This window comes from Aquila chrysaetos, chromosome 4 (genome assembly GCF_900496995.4).
Source record: "Aquila chrysaetos chrysaetos chromosome 4, bAquChr1.4, whole genome shotgun sequence".
NCBI classification, from domain to species: Eukaryota; Metazoa; Chordata; class Aves; order Accipitriformes; family Accipitridae; genus Aquila; species Aquila chrysaetos.
Genome location: NC_044007.1, coordinates 38,099,063 through 38,116,016, shown reverse-complemented (window position 1 = coordinate 38,116,016; position 16,954 = coordinate 38,099,063). Strand labels below are relative to the sequence as shown.

Genomic DNA, 16,954 nt, shown 5'->3' with positions numbered 1-16,954 from the left:
CGGCCTTTAATTTCTCACAAGGATTATGACCCAGTTGATACTCTTCGTGCTGATGATTCTTTCATATGAGTCTGAAATCACCCTTTTTTAAGGAGGCAGTTGCTATGCTGTCTAGGCAATTGCAGTATCAGTATCCTTTTTATAAACTTAATGAGAGTCCAGATGCTGACAGTTTTTCTGATTCTGTTGCTATGGGTACTCTTACAAGCACTTCATCTTTTTTTTGTTTGCTTTAACCATCTCACTGTGATTTTTAAGTCACTAAAAAAACACCCAAGCCCATTCATATTAATTTCTGCTATAATATAAACAAATGCTGTACTAATTTTACTCCACCCAAACATTTTTGCTATTTGAACTTCTTTTACTTCTCTGCCCTTGTTCCATCCCACCTCTTTTATAATTTCACCTCATATTGTGTGAACTACACTTTTTATTTTGTTTGCCTTCTGTTGCCATGGCCTCCAGAACTTCAACCTTTAGATATATGTATAATTTTTGTGTGTGTGCATGTGTGTATATATATATATATATGTCTGTGTGTAGCTTGTTCTTTGGAACACATGGGGACCATCACTCAGCATATGTGCCTCTTGGAAATGTAAGGAGATCCTTTTGCTCAGCTGTGGTCGTTAGGGCTGCACCGCTGCCTGCGCTCCTGTTGCCTCCTCATACTCAGTGACATTACAAAAAAAAAAATGAGTCAGGCCAAGTGGTTTTATTCCTTTTCCCTAGCAGTTTGATAGAACCCTTGTGGCATCCTCTTGCTTTCCTAACAGCTAGGACTGTTATTTCTCCTCCACCCTCAGAGACACTGCTGTGAGAAAACAACTCTGTCACATATTTAACTAAGGAACTCTAACTGGTTATCTTCCCTTTAAATGACCAGGAGATGGCAATTTACAGGCTTTGATAGATTTTAAGAGCTGATCCTGTTGGCACAGTAAGGAGGCTCTGTTCACAGCAGTTCACTTTCCTTTATGGGACTGATGTGGGAACCCTAAAGCCTCCCTCGACTTGTTTTCTTAATAATTGGAAAATTAGTACATATTGGAGCCAGGTCTCCTCTGCTTTCACCCACCCAAAAAACCCATTCCCATCAATGTAGACTCATCGAGTACTTTGGGCGATGAAGTCTCTGCAAGCCAGCAGCTTTCTCCAGCAGGTAATGTATGCATGTTCCTAACTGCCTAAACAAGAGCAGGCTCAGATACAGAAGAGAGAATTCTTACAGCTTTGAGCATGCTAGATATGTGGCTGAGACCCTGCTCATGTAAGAGAAGTTGCCTAAATTGCCTGAGACTTTTTAGGCATTCCTCTGTGCCTTTAAGTAAAGGAATGCTGGACCCCGTGATTATCTACATCGGGTAGCAGCACTGATTCCTGTTAAGTGCAGGCTGACAGAAGACAAACACCAATATCTACTCCAGGGCGCTGAAAGAGTTTGTTCTTGTCTAGGGGCAGGATGGGCTGCAGTCAGTTTTTAGTGGGAGTCCAGACACCACTCAACTTCTAAATCGGTATTTCATGTGAAGGAAAGAGGTCTACTTATCCCCAGCCTCCAGATACAAACTGTGAATTAAGAAGTGGCAACTCCAAAGGAAATTCTTTGTATGTGGCCCAATTAAGAACAATTTTTTTATGGAATATACAAACTGTTTAAATTCGTGATGAAGCAAGTTTTGTACTGTAGCTGATCTGTTGTGCTTTCTAAAAGCAGCACCAAATGAGTCTGATACAGTGATGTGGACTATGAGCTTATCTCTGACAAAACAGTTGTTCTTACCTCTGACTACTGGAAGATTTAATGGCTTTGTCTTTGAAGGCAGTAATAGTTAAACTCGGGGAAATGCAGCCTTCAGGCCTGAAAGTCCTGTTTGTTTGTCTCTGAACAAACACATTACCTTATTTTTATTGTTTCTAAATATCATCTCTTAAAAAAGTAGCAAAGAGAAAATTAATTTTCTTTAGGTATTATTTTTCCTGCCGTGTACTTTTGTTAACCCCACCATAACTTATGTATGTAAAAACTGTGGGTTCCAACCCACAGGAGACTTCATCGGACCCAGGATTTAGGAGACAAAGGGGTTCAGTCTGCCAGCTTTAGAGCCAGCATCAAGCAAAGGCAATGACAGGCCCTAGAGAGAGGGAGGTCTGTTTACACTTCTAATGTTACAGACGAGTTCTGTTTTAACCAGACTGAGAAGGCTTAGAGGATGATCAGATCACCGTCTGTATGGTGTGGCAGAACTAGTGGATTCACTGCCAAGTTCTTTTTGAACAAAAAGTATTTGGTATTTTGTTTTAGAACCTGCATCCCACCTTAAGCACCAAGAGGAAAACTGAGCCTTCGCTCCCAATGTATGTGGGATTGTGAGGTTTCTGGTTTTTCCTTCACGTCTACACACCTGGCTGCTGCTTCTGCAGGACTTGGGTTCTCACACCCATGCTTAGACCATCAACTTTCAAGTTTTAATGAGAAGCTTCAGAGAAGCCTTGGTTTAAAATCAAATTTTAAAAAGTCATAATTTTTTTCCAGAATAAAAACCTGAAGTTTGGAAAAATCATCCAAATACTTACGTTACATGACACTTACGAACTGCATAAGTGAAATATTTAATCACTAAAGAACATACAATTCTGTTATGTTTTATTTGAATGAGCATGTTTCTGCAAAAATTTTGTGGTTTTTTCCTAATCCAGAGTATTCAATCATAGAATGGTTTGGGTTGGAAGGGACCTTAAAGATGTAGTTCCAACCCCCCTTCCACTAGACTAGACATTTTTCTGCCCAGTTTAAAGCCCCTCCCCCCAAACCAGAACCTCCTCATTTACATGACTCAGCTTTAAAAAGGAAAGCATTGCAATTTTCAGCTGGTATAGGTGTGGGGTGTTTTGCATTATTTTTTTGTTTATATATGTAAAAATTAAATGTTGTGAATCAAAAAAATGAACAGCACAGAGAAATGATAAATTTATATGATTTTATGTTTATATATATAATAAAAACTTATGTTATTTGATAATCCACACGAAAACTGTCTAAGGTATTAGGTAAGTATGATTACTGAGTGAATTGAAACAAGTAATAGTAGAGTTCAGAATGATAACGACCCCAAGTTCAAAGGCAAGGCCATTTTGGTGTTTTGGTTTTTTTTTTTTTTTATGATGTGGTTTGTTTTGTAGCTAGAAGATGACAACTTACTTACCCAGTATGTGTTTCAGAACATTGCATTAACGTTATTAGCTATGCTGGACTGTGATGTCCAGACTTGCTTGCATTTGCAGTGTTAAAATAATTCTTCCTGAGTTCTCTCCTGAGTAAGACACCGTCTATAAAAGAGTGTTTAGCCATAACACTGCAATTTTAATGACCTTATTTTTATATGCATTTTTCTATGCATATATGGACTGCCAGATTTGCCTTCTCCCTATAATAGGAGGCTTTGGAAAAGCAAGAACATTCTACCTCGTCCACCCAAGTTTGCCTGTATCTCCCCCTTGTTGATCTGGCAGGGGGAGGAGCTGTTGGCATTAGACATCAAAGACTTGGGAGTCTTTAGCTGTTGACTCTAGATGGGCCCAGTTCCCCAGAACATCAAAAATGTGTGTTAAGTAGAAACAAATGTAATGTAAAAGCATTATTTATGCATTTATTGCAGACAAATAATCCTGTTCAATATAACAAAATGCGATAAGCTTTTGTCCCCTGTGACAGGTGTACGTTGCTCTCCTTTGCTCTCAGGTGATAACGTTTCCTTAGGAGAAGCGGATGACCTTTTGAAGCACACTCCACCTCACGCTGGTAGACGGCCCAGTTCTGTTGACACAGTTGCAACAGAGCCCTGGCTGCGACCAGGAACTTCAGAGACGCTCCAACGATTCATGGCTGAACAGGCAAGCCCAGCAAAGCTTTCGCCCGACAACGCGCTACCGCTGAGCTGGCAAGGCCTCTCGACCGCGCACGGCTGACTCCAGCCCTGCTGCGAACCGGCTGTGCCTTGCAGCAGAGGAGGGACTGTTCAGCACTACTGCACTTTCCAGGGTCTCTTGTAGGGATTGTTCTCGTCCATGTACGTAGTGTGGAGCCGTATGGGTAGTTTAAAATAGCAATAATAAAGTAACAGAAGCTGCAGTGTAATGGAGATGTAGAGCAGGGATGGTTTGTATTACATGACGTGGGAAGTGGAGGAATAGCTTGGTGGTTTTTGCACTTTTTATACTAGTTAAATTTCAGCCTCAGAGCTGGAGCTACCACAGAAACAGTGTGTGTGTGTGAATTTGCTATTAAATCGAAGTTAATTTTTAGCTTTGTTTATAGCCAAACTCCAATGCTGTCTGGAAATAGAGTAACCCAACAGCAGAGGTGCATTTTAAGCTTTTACCAAAAGAGTAACTAACTTGGAGAAGGGCGCTTGCTTTTCATAGTCATGAGTGCTGTCCTGCATGAAAGCTCAGCAAAGTGTTTCATGGAAAACTGACTATTAGCAATGTACCTTATGTTCCCTAACCTGTTATGTGCTGGAAATACAGCTATTGTTGCATATGTTTAATTTATGGTTCTGATTTAAGAGTTAATAAATTATTTTGTTACTAAAATGTAAAAGCAGACTTCAGTTTTCTTAATTTATCATTTTCTTCAGCTTATGTTTACTCATGAACAAACTGGAACCTTAAAGCTGTCTTCAAAGAAGCAGGAAAAACACATGGAAAAGTTGCTAAGTTGCTTTAGTTCAGTGAACTGAAACACCAAGGTGAAGCAAGGGTAAGGCTGTGATTTTCCTCTTGGTTAAGAATTCCCACCCAGAGGCCAAAGCTTGACCAGCAGGGAAAAACAAAAAAACTAAATGATGAAACCAAAACAATTTGTAAAAATTTATTTTTACTCAACTGCTGCTGCCTTAAAGCTTCCGTCTACCTGCTTGAAGGCCATGGCGGTTCTGTGATGATGGCAGGCACGAGATGCTTGCTGAGAGATGTACTTCAACATTGTGTTATGCCTGGCTTTGTCAGGGCTTTAAGCATGTTTCTTCCCAGAGAGGAAGTGCCCATTCAGGCTAATTCTTACCATGAGTTTCTGGCTTATCAGCTAAAAGGCTTATCATGTTCATCACTTTGGGTATGACAGCACTGGCCAGTTAAGTAATGCAGGGATCTTAGTGTAATCCAGGACCTAGGCTACAGCATGTGTTATCAATCAGCCTCATGGCTGTTTGATTCTGAATTGCCCAGAGGCAGGAATCCCAAAATACTTTTAAGCAGCTAAGGTGAAAATGTTTTATAACACAGTTACCACCCTGCCACTGAGCCTCTCATGCTGAAGCCCACCTTTGGTATTTTCATACTTCTCTTCCATCTGTCACCTGCCAGCCTGTCCCTTGTTTTTGATGCCTGGTGACTCTTTTCAGCTGCTTCACAAGTTGAACTTTGTGATCCATCACTGTACTAACCCCAAGCTAGACACAGAACTTGTCTTCTTCATCTAGTGGCCTACATAAAAACTAGTTTATTGCCTGAACTTTAACCAAAGTTTCACTCCCTGACAGAAGCATAAAGTTAAGTGTTATCCTAAAAAGCCAGCTTCATTTAACTGCAAGAATTTTTGTAAATGTCACTGACCATCACAGACTGGCACTCGTTTCCTCCAGTTCAAGTCTCGAACATAGCACAGCCCCCCCTTTACATTGCTTCCTTCACCTCTGCAGTGACCTGAAACCACTGAACTTATTTTAACCTCACTGCTCAACAGCATTTAGCACAGTGAATTACACTCTGCCTTACAGCTACCCTCCTTTTGGCATCCAGGCTGCTATTCAGGATACTCTTGGTCCTTCACATCTTTCCTTCAGCTTTCTCTGCACAGCCAAAGTTCAGTTGTAGGCAGGGTGTTTCTGCCTGCCTTCCCTCAGTTTTTTTAAATTTTTTTTAAATTAAAAAAAGAACTGCAAGTTGAACCTAATACCCAGAATACAGCTAGTGCAGTTCTGGCGTTGCAAGAACTAAAAGAGAGGTACAGAAAAGAGTAATGATGATACAGGAGTTCAGTTTCCAATGAGCCAAGACTAAACAGCTATTAGGCCTTTTCCACGTAAGCAGTAAATAAGGTAAGGCGTGAGAAGGTCATGCTGTGAAAAAAAAAAAATCATTACAAAATAGGAGTACACAACAGAACAATGAAGCAGTAAGGTTTAAAACAAAAAACCTCAACCACCCAAACTACACAGACATTTAAAACAGAATTAGGCAGACACATGGATAACAAATACATAAACAGCTGTTAAAACAGTGCTCCAGTCAACAGTGTCAGGAACACCTTGACAACAGTACCAAGAATACCATTTGCCACAGGCATGGGGGAGAGTATGACATCACTAGGAATGGGACACATTATACCTACTCTAAGAATTATTACTGATCACTGTCAAAACAGACAAGACTGACCTCAGGTCTGGCCTAGTACAGTTGTTTAAGATTTAAACATTACACAACAAACTGAAAAAATAAAATACAGCCCAAGAAGAAAGGCTGTACAATTACAATTAATTAAATTAACGCCATTTCTCACCCTTCTGACTTTGATAAATGCAATTTGGTTTTGCTCCACCCCGAGTAACGTTATCAGAAAACTCCTAGTCACAGGTCAATGCCTTTTAATTCCCTTCACTGTTTTTTCCATAGCTATCTATCTCATTGAACTGCTTACGCTTATTTTTGGAGCCTGCTGCCAACAGCCACAGGCTCATTCCCCTGTGAGATTAGGCTCCCTCATCCACTTTCTCAGCCTTCATGCTTCTCTCCTTTGCTAGTCATGCATTTTGTGAGAACATACTGGAGAACAATCCAATCCCGCTTTTACTTACAAAATCAAAGACGCTGACAAGGCTTAGCTGGCTGCTGTATTCCGAGTCAGCAGTCAGATCAACTGTAATCCCAGCCTTTCCCTCCCATCCACACTTACTCCATAGTCTGTTTCGTATTAATATTTTAATCCCCAGAAAGCAAAACGCAGTATTTGAGTTTCTATCCATGCAGCACTACAGGGTTCATTTGACTAGTCCACCTACAAGCACTTTTAATCTTTCTTTTTTGTTGTGTGTGCTTTTTTTTTGTTGGTGTTTTTTTTTTTTTTTTTAACTTACCATTCTTTTTCACCCTGTATTTGCCTAACAGTGAGAAGACACATCCTAGTCAACCAAAGGACACCCACCTTTCTGCCCCCGGAGGGCTGGAGTTTGTTCCTTTGAAACTAGAGCATGAGAGGCAAAGGAAACTGTAAAACAAGTAGCTGTGGATTAGACTGGTTTTGATTGCACTGATGAAAGAGTTCAAAAACTTTATTGACCTATAACCTGATTAGAATATGCCAGATGAGAACCAAATATTGTACAGAAAGTTGTACAGAATTTTTTTTACATAGAAAACTTTACATATCTGTACCATATACATTTTGTCCATCTGAAAAAAATTTCTACATCCATTGTAATACAGAATGCTTGACAATCTTCTTTTAACCATCAGAGCACAATTCACAGTATGAATACATTTCCAATAAATTTAACCATCCCCAAACCATGCCAGATTTGTTACTTGAATATATTCAACATTAAATTCTGTACATAAGAGTGAAATCTACATCAAACAAAAAACATCTGACAGCAGACACAACCTAGACTTGTTTGCAGTGATTCAAGTTCCAGTCCTTGAAGGATCATCATTTCAATGGCTCGTTATATTTAAAAGCCCTAAAACAAGTATATTACAGGTAGTTATGTCAGTCATGATATTTCTACCTCTGTTCTTGACAAAAGCCAGCAACACTAACTTCTGGGCTACAACGAAACCAAAAAAAAAGAAAAAAAAAAAAAAAGAAAAAAAAAAAAAAAAAAAGAAATCGCAACCCAAAAAAACAAACCCAAACTTCTAGTGCATTTGGTAAACAATGAAGTGTTACGGGTTTTCAGCAAATCAATAATACAGAAATAAAACAATTCAGGAAGAACTGTATAGTGTTAAAGAGTTTATATTACAGACCTGCATCTCTGTACATTTTTCACAGAAGGATGATTACCAATGTCTCAGACAGCCTGAGTGTGCAAAAATCTTAGAATATCAGACATAGTTGCTAAATATCTTTTACCATGAACAATAATCTCCATTTTCTTTTCACTATAAACATTTTATCCTTCAAAATACAGCTCTCCTGAGTTGTACTTCTTGCAGAAGCTCAAACCTTTACATATATAGTTCTTTGGGTACACTTTACTTTCACACCCGCCATAAACATCTGTTGCTATACTGCTGTCTAGGACAGTAAAGGATATTGCAGCCCATGCTGACAAGAGGACTGTGCTAAAAACTGGCTCGGTGCTCAGCATGAGCCAGGTAAGAGAAACCGATAGAGATAATCCATCAGGAAATAAAGGGACTGGAGTGTTGCAAGCCTTAATTACAGTTGTAAGCATCAGTACCGTTAACCCTTGGATACACATTGCCATACAGAGAAACCATTTTTATGGATATCCAGACAGAATGGCTCAGCTACCTGGTCCTTTTATTTAGCTGAGGAATATAAACTTTTAAACGGAGCAATACTCAGTCAGTCACTATCTGTTACTGCTTGCTTATTCCAGACTCTTGTTCTGGTGGTTGGGATATTTGGAAAACCACACCAATCCGCAGGAAAAACCTTCGTAGAACGGCTCTAAGTTCAGGAATAAGGTCAAACTGCATAATTTCACACAACAGAGGATAGTAGAATGAGGCATGAGCCTTGAACTGAGGAGAAAACAGAAGAAATTATTCTATTATGCATCAATACACCTCAGAAAGTGTGTTGCAAGTGAAGAATTTTAAATAGTCTCCCAAGTTGAGGTGAAAAACCCACAAAGTGACAGCAGAAACATCTTTATAACTGAAGCTAGCAGTGCTAGAATAAGGCTAAGACAGCTGTGATGTACTTTGACAGATGCTCACTAACTACACACAACTCCTTGCTAATGCTTATTCTTCAAGAGGAAGAATTTTTTTATTATCAGTTAAGTTTTTTGTTGTAGTTGGCCCCTTTCAACTTACTACTTCAGCCAAGGTTTGTTAGAAATAGAGGGACATCTAAATATAGATATGGATTTATGTACTGCAGAATTGCTTTGGAGAAGGTCAAGGTGATGTACATGTAGCACTGGAAGAATAAACAGGAGTTATTTCTTTAAATAAAATAATCAGCTGCTAATCCTTTTCCTCAGCAGGAGAGGGGTAAAAGCAACTTGCCACACACTTCTAAAGGATTTTAGCATCTTTTAGATTTTCTCAGACACATTTTATTTTATCACTCACTGCACCCTCACTCTGCATTACTACTGTCTTTATCTGTCAAGTGCAGTTTCAATGTACATTCCCTCAACAAAGAGTGTCTACAGCGCAGTAGGAAGTTTGCAAGTCAAGTATATAACTGCGTGAAGAACTGGTCTGGAACTACTTCTTACCTGTAGATGTTGTCTTAAATACCATTCCAAACAGTTACTTACCCTTTCATCACTTATCTTCAGGACTTTAGTCAAAAATAAGAGTAATAGATTAGTCCAGGCTTCCCGATGACTTTCTGAAGTAAGAGTGAGGAAGTAACTCAGAGCCTCACTGCAGACACTAGAGAGAAAAGACGCAAAACCTAGTAACTAACATTTTATTTTGAGCTTTACTGCAGAGAGGGAGCTTTGACTTTGCAACTATACCAGCGTAGAGCCCTGGTGCAGAACAGCATCATTTCATGAAAGCTATTGTAAGCCTGATTAGTAACAGCAAGCAGTGATTTTGTTCAACTCAAAACCAAAGTCCTAGGACTTCAGTATTAAATATGCTGACAAAACATGATCGTGCTGTTTGTGCATATATTTAATGTGTATCAAGTGCTCTTTGAGAGGTATTAAAATGCATGTGACAAAATGATATGTAGACTTTAAAAATTAATCTCATGCTGATGTAAACAGGTAGTTTTCAGCTCTGCTCCCTGGTATATAAACCTTAAAATACTTTCACTGCATTACTACCACGGTTTTAAGCCCTCTGTTATTCCAACACTTGTTTGAACAACTTTGTAAACTACAAGCCATTCAGGTGAACCTTAGTATTCACAGTAATGAATAACCAAAAAGGCAAAAGCTTCTGTATGCCCATAGGCTCCTCAAGCCCAGTGCTCGTTTCTGCAGATGAGAACAAACAGCATCAGTTCCCTGAACCATCTAAGGTTACTGCAAGAACAAAGCAGGGTTTAGGTGATAGTTGCTTTTCTTTTTAAAGAGGAGCTATAACAATCGCCCACCTACACACACGCTACAAAAAAAAGAAGGTGACAAAACCTTTGTTCTCTCCTGCAAATCATGTAATAAGAACAAAAAGCAGAGGCAGTGTTAGTAGCTGGAGGTACATCACTCTCCATGCAACATAAAACCCCTTAATATTAGCTGTGACCACCACCATACTGTGTTAGCTCTAGGAAGTTTACTGCAAAAGGAGGAGGTCTATCCTTTTAAATATAAATAAACATTCTTTAACATAAGAAATAACATCAACAGGTTCAGCTACATGGACCTTACTTTAGTAGTCTTTGCTGGACTTCCTCCCATGCACTGGTACGGCTTTCATCCATGTACATACGGAACAGAATGCGCAACCCACAGGCAAGACTACTAGTCTCCTGTTTCAGAAGATTAGGCTTTGATTTGCCTTTGAAACCTAGAGAAATTCCAAGCATCCACTTACATTTGTTTCATCTGACATTTTTCCTTACAGTCCCCCACTTCGCCTTCTAAGCATCTTCTGCACATAGACAGAAGAACCACCTTATGTAATTAATTTCTCACAACATTTAGTACAACAGAGTACTGCTAAAAATTAACCTACGTATATATACATTGTAATTGTGTTTGGTGCCCATTTTTATATAAGCTTCCAAGTAGATGTGAAACCTGGGTGTATAATAAAAGTGCATTCTAACCACCTGAACAACGGACCAGTTTGTCTCAGTCATATATATCTATAGTGTATACTGTTTTATTGCTTGTTTTTGATAAAAATGTCTACAATGCTACTGTTTCCAAAGCTGTTACTGTATAATTAAACTCAGTTTGCTAGTGGAGGTCCATACTAGCAAAAAGCATACCCATAAATATTAATACCACCTCACTCAAGCTGAAGCGGTTCTGTGTATGCATACGTCAATGTACCAAACAGCTTGCTCCATATTCACAGTATGCATTCACCATTAAAAATACTAGTGTAGCTAACTTTTGTGCAAAGAATAGATTAAACAAAATGCTACAGAGTCCATTTTCCATCTGTCTCAGAAAATGACAGATATTTCACTTATACACTGGTAGGTAAAACAACCCCCCCTAACAAGTTTTGGGGTTTTGTGCCTGCAGCTTCCAAGCATGGGACTCACACCTACAGCCCAGGATCAGCTTGGCAGCCATAACCCAGTGAAACCTTAAGTTTTAGGAAATCGAAAAGATATTTGCACCTGCACAGATGAGGTCTCCTCCCCTTAGGGATTCTAGGGTTATAAAGTTACAGCCTGATACTCAATTTTATATTCAGCATCAAAATACTTTTGACCTATTTTTGGGTCAATTCAGAGCACAGTAACACACTCTCACAAAATACTTCTCCGAGGTGACTGACTCACCTGCTTTCCAGAGAGCAGTTCTTTGTTCATTGTTTGAATTAAATGCTTTAGCAAACCTGTGAGATTCCAGCAGACAGTCGAGAAGTTTGAAAAGCTGCTGTGATGTTAGAAAACGATACATCCCTTGATCTTGTGTATCCACATGGACATCGAAGTCTACTGCATCTCTCTATTAAAATAAAAGAAAAAAAGAAAGAAAAAAAAAAAGATTTCAAATAAAAATTCACAATTGTCTTCAGAAAGCTCCTGTGATAACTCAGTCCTGCCCTGTTTTCATCTGTACTTGTATTTGAACTTAAAACTGTGTTAAAGGTTCTATCCACATCCCAGTTACATAAATCCCTTTGAACAATACATGTCTTAATCTTCACAGTGTGCTGCCCCAGCACAGCAAATGCAATTTAATGCAAGATGTAAAAGATCTCAACAGTCTGCTGGAAGTTCTCAAGTGCTTCTAAAAACTGTAAATTAGAAGATGTTCCAGGAGTTTATGAAACTTTATCCACTAGAGAAAAAGCTGTTAAAAAGAGAGATACCCATTGTTCTACTTACTTGTGCTGCTGCTAGATTCTCTGCATCCTCTTTTTTGCTAGTTGCTGGGAAGAACACAATATTGTCGATAGTCTGAATGAGTTCCAGTTGTACAACGCATTTGATCAAAAGAGCAGCAAATAACTTCTGTTCTGGAAATTCTTTAAAGGAAAGAAAAAGAAAATTGTTTGTTAACTAAAGAACTGCAATACTTTTTTCTTTTTTGAGCTATTTTGGAGGTAAGTTGAAGAACAGCTGAACTTCAAGCACATTCATAAACCAAATCTGGAATCCACCCATCTGAATTACTCTTCTAAAACCACGACCGATCACGATGTTAACAATAGGCAGGTTTTAAAAAAACTATTTCCTAACTTTAAAGTTGCCTGCCATATATTGGACAAATATTCAATGTTACCTAAAAATCACCAGAATTAGTGACCTTGTTGTGCGCATCAGTGCAATGGCAAGAACCAGAGGCTGAGACTGTCCACAGGCAGAGAAGGCTCAGGATAGCACTGATATCACTGATCCTTGTTTGTACTTGTGGCAAGTACTAATACCACCAGGCACGAGCATTTTAAGCACCAACACATAACTCTGCACAAGTATCCTAAGGGTTTGATATACTCTCTTCAAATCAGTCTAAATACACCTTTTTTTTTTTCAGCTATTGCTTCTGTTGCATTCTGCACAGAAAGAACTTTGCTCTTAAGAAAAAAAAAGTTACTCATTTACATAGCATTATAAGGAGAGTACTATTTTTAATATTTTGCTTTGGGTAAAAAGCCTGCAAGTTAGCAGCTGAACTTAAAGCACATGTCAAAAATGTGGACCCACAAGAGTCCAACAGAACTCTGTCATACTACACAAAGACAAAAATTTAACCAGTGTAATTTTCTTCACATCACGTTTCTGAAGTTATAGCTGGGGCTATAACCAAAGATATCAAACATCTGCTAAATAATACTCTTAACAGATATAAAATGCCAAATCACTACAAAACACGCACTTGCTGTTGGCCTGGTTTTACTCATTTCTTCAACTACTGTGGACCCTGCGCTGGGTTGATATGGACGTCCATCTGAAGATCTAGGCTGAATAGAATCATGAATATCTACAGACTTCTGTGAGATTGTATCCTGAAAAGAAAGCAAAAAAAAAAAAAAAAATTAAAAAATGAACTGACAGAAAACTTCTGCAAGCTAATTGTCAATAGTGTTGTGCTCTTCATAGCCTAAGACGTTTGCCGTTTCAACACTGCACTTTTTCATTCACTTCAGTCATATTTGCTATCAGCATTCAAGAAAGATGTACTAAAAAGATGACCTACTAAAAAAGAATTGAATAATTAACAAGCAACAAATATTTAATTACACAGGAAAGTCAATGAGTAGTATTTTGCACATAGGTTTTTTGTATGCCAGCCAAGCGTTTAGTATGTCAGCCAACAGCTAGTTTGACTTTTACCAGATTAAGTGTATGAGGTTTGCTGCAAGGTTCCAATACTGGGAAATGCAGTACCCACCTTGATGTACAAGAAAAACTTCTAATAGCTTCTGTGAGAATTTGTATTGCTTTTGTAACGGGTGAAAATGTGAACACACAGCTCTTAAATGACAAGTCCAAACAATATGAGGTATCATCAAACTTTAACCTTTACTTGCCTTTACTCCCTTGAGTGTTCTGAATTATATACATGTTTGTAGGTGCTACAGGAATTTACCACAGTAAAATGATGGAGGAAGAGAATATATGCATATCAAGAAAATGCACTAATTTAAAATCCTTTTGCCAGAGTGCTGCTTCAGCAGACTACTGCAATGTGTTCTGATTCTCCATTTTGTATTGCGTTATCTTGAGAGCTAGAACTCAATGACTCTGGAAGATGAATTGTTGGGGGTTTGTTTTGGTTTATTCTTTAATAAATATCTTCCTTTTTGATCAGTTGAATGTAAAGTATTAAAATCAATGGTAATACTTATTGCTTTCATTTCAGAAATCATTCCTTGAAAGAGGGAAATGTAATTAATAACAAAATATGTTATCATTAACTGCAAAGCAGTTATATATAGCGATTACTGTCCCTTTCAATAACACAGCATTTCTACTGGCATTTGTTCCCTAAGTACCACTGGAGACTACACATTAATTCCCTGCATTGTGGCGTTAGCAAGATTTAAATCTACACATACAGCTCCTACAAAGAACATACCAACTTCTCATACTAGTAAATAACCAAGGTTTTAATCTCTATTAAGTATAAATATACTTTTAATAGATATTATGTCTATAGAGAGTAGAATGCTTCCTTATATTTGAACTACCTGAAGAAAAATTAGATGGAAATATCTAAAGCCTGCAAAAATTCTATCCTACCAAAAGAAAGGATCCAAAATATATCTCCTTTAACACTATTTGTTATACAAATTCTGTTAATTTTGAAGTTTTAAAATGTCTTTCTACACTGAAGACAAAAAAGATTTTTGAAAACATTCATTTTAAACTGTTTCAAAGAGAAAAGATCTTTCAATTTATTCATAAGACATTTAATGTATTTGCCATTTTTGCATGCTATTATATTTAACATAAATGGATCAAAAACATAGCCAACGTTTAGATCAAACATTTTATACATCAAACCACTACAAATGAGTCAAGATATAGCAAGCACATTCAGTCACATGGATGTAAAATACCTGTATAATGAGAACTGGCTATCACAAACATTTACACTCTGTTGTAAGTAAATTACGTTAACGGTCCATAAAGATAAATGGAGGGAGTTGGTCTCTCTTAGTAGAACTCATTTGGAACCATATCCTTGAACAATTTTTATCAAATGTTTCATTAATCTATAAAGAACTTCATGCAGCAATCTTGTGAGAATGTCCAAAAGCTAAACTAATTCTCATCAGCAGTAAAGTATCTACAGGGCTGCCACTTGGAGGCAAATCCAAATTTTACATCAGTTTATTCAATCAGTGCTAAGAAATCTGATGGTTATACGTATTTTCTATTTTAAACACTGATGTTTAAGTCCTTATTACCAGAGAAAATTTGAAGGGAAAAAAACCCAACAGTCAATATAACTGGCCATCTTTCCACCTCCAGCATTTTCTCATCATGCCAATGTATCAAAGAGAATATTGAGCAAAATACAAGAAAAACCATGCCCCAAACCAGAAAACAACTCAAACCCTAAATACAGTATTATAGAGACCTACCAGACGTAAGACATTACCTAAAACATACACAGATAACAACCTACAGCCAACTTCTGGAAGCTAACTTTGCTGCAAACAAATACATACTTTTCTTTCTCAATTAATTCCTTGCCATTTTTAAGGATTAAATAGCTCTTTAACTGGAAAAAACTTTTTCAAGTAAACCAAAATTGAAAAATGGGTTTAAACTAAGTTTACTTTTCACTTATTCTACATCACAACACTTTTGTACCAAACACTTGCAAGCTTTTAAAATATTTTTTATTTCAGCAGCTTACCAGTTTTTCTTTTGTATCAGAAGGAGATCCAGAGCCAAACTCCCCACTGACTGGTCGCCAAGTCAGCAGCCTTGAAAATACAAAACCAGCACCAAATTTATTAGGTTTGAAATGATTAAATTTTCTCAGAAATACTGGATTTGGCTTTAGGCAGTGCTCTAGTGCCATTAGTGGGCCTTGTTCTCTCACACTGCCTTAAGCTTTACCTGGAACAAGGAATGAATCTACCTCAGGACAAATCAGCATGAAAGTCTGGAGATGTTTTGCGTTCTCTGTTTGGGATATGTTCCAGCATTGTGGTTCTATTTTCACTTAGGATTCAACACTTCCACTTAGGAGTCATTGCTGTTAGGAGGTACCAAGTCACTGACAATATTTCTTATCTCTTCCCTGCTGTTTTCCTATAGCATGTTGCTATCTCAAGGATCTTCGCCTTAAGCACAAAAAAATTTCTACATTAACTGTAACTTACTGAGGCTGGCTGTGCCTGCCAAGAATTGAGGGAAATTGGATTAAATAACCTAACTGGTCCCATCATCTCTTGTTCTAGCAAATCTATTGCTACAAAGTAAGACTGAAGTTATTTGTCATTGTTAAGATCTCAAACTATTTAGCCTCAATCTACGTGAGGCAATGCTTGATGGACTGTTTGTGTCTGCGTATCCTAAGTGAGATCTTTCCCATTGTGTTAAGGATCCTAAATTAATGTATCACTGACCTCCATACAACTAAAGACTGTATAACTCAAAAGACAAGAAAAGATAAAATCTTGAGGCATGTAATGAGACAACAAATAAAGTAGAGCTGAAACTGAGTTGATTCTTGAAAACTACCAGGACACATATTACAGATTATTCTGGATTAGAGGTTGTTAAATACACTGTAATTTATTTTGGGCTATAAAGTCTTATAAACTTCCATCTGCCAAAGGAGGTATTGGAATAATGAGCCATTATGAGCCAGTAGAGGACAGATCATCGTAATTTCTGCAAGGAACCAATTCTAACTCTTGAATTTCCCCAGGATAAGATGGCATTCACCCTGGCTTTCTCAGCACTGGCAAGCCAATACTTGCTCTCATGATGCTTCAGAAAATTTCAGTTAAAAAAATTATAAACAGAATAGAAATTAAATAAAAAGAAGAATCGAAGAAACTATTAAAATGAGCTAATGAATATGGGCTGGATGAGCAAACAGTGAGGTGGATTGAAAAGTGGCTGAACAGCTGAGCCAAGAGG

The 16,954-nt window shown here is 37.9% G+C and overlaps 2 protein-coding genes across 16 annotated transcripts in view; one reads left to right on the top strand and one right to left on the bottom strand.

The window, feature by feature from the left end:
• Window positions 1-4,606, top strand: part of CSPP1 (centrosome and spindle pole associated protein 1) — a 67,709-nt gene extending 63,103 nt beyond the window's left edge. For all 15 annotated transcript variants that reach the window (XM_030011853.2, XM_030011856.2, XM_030011859.1 and 12 more), the window contains one exon: window positions 3,746-4,606. In XM_030011853.2, coding sequence (XP_029867713.1) covers window positions 3,746-3,972 — 227 coding nt within the window. In that variant the 3' untranslated portion in view covers window positions 3,973-4,606. The remainder of the gene's footprint in view (window positions 1-3,745) is intronic.
• Window positions 4,607-7,319: 2,713 nt separating this feature from the next.
• Window positions 7,320-16,954, bottom strand: part of ARFGEF1 (ADP ribosylation factor guanine nucleotide exchange factor 1) — a 102,162-nt gene continuing 92,527 nt past the window's right edge. The window contains exons 33-39 of the mRNA XM_030011845.2: window positions 15,717-15,786; window positions 13,224-13,353; window positions 12,233-12,372; window positions 11,681-11,849; window positions 10,590-10,728; window positions 9,525-9,642; window positions 7,320-8,775 (exon numbers count right to left, since the gene is read on the bottom strand). Coding sequence (XP_029867705.1) covers window positions 8,611-8,775; window positions 9,525-9,642; window positions 10,590-10,728; window positions 11,681-11,849; window positions 12,233-12,372; window positions 13,224-13,353; window positions 15,717-15,786 — 931 coding nt within the window. The 3' untranslated portion in view covers window positions 7,320-8,610. The remainder of the gene's footprint in view (window positions 8,776-9,524; window positions 9,643-10,589; window positions 10,729-11,680; window positions 11,850-12,232; window positions 12,373-13,223; window positions 13,354-15,716; window positions 15,787-16,954) is intronic.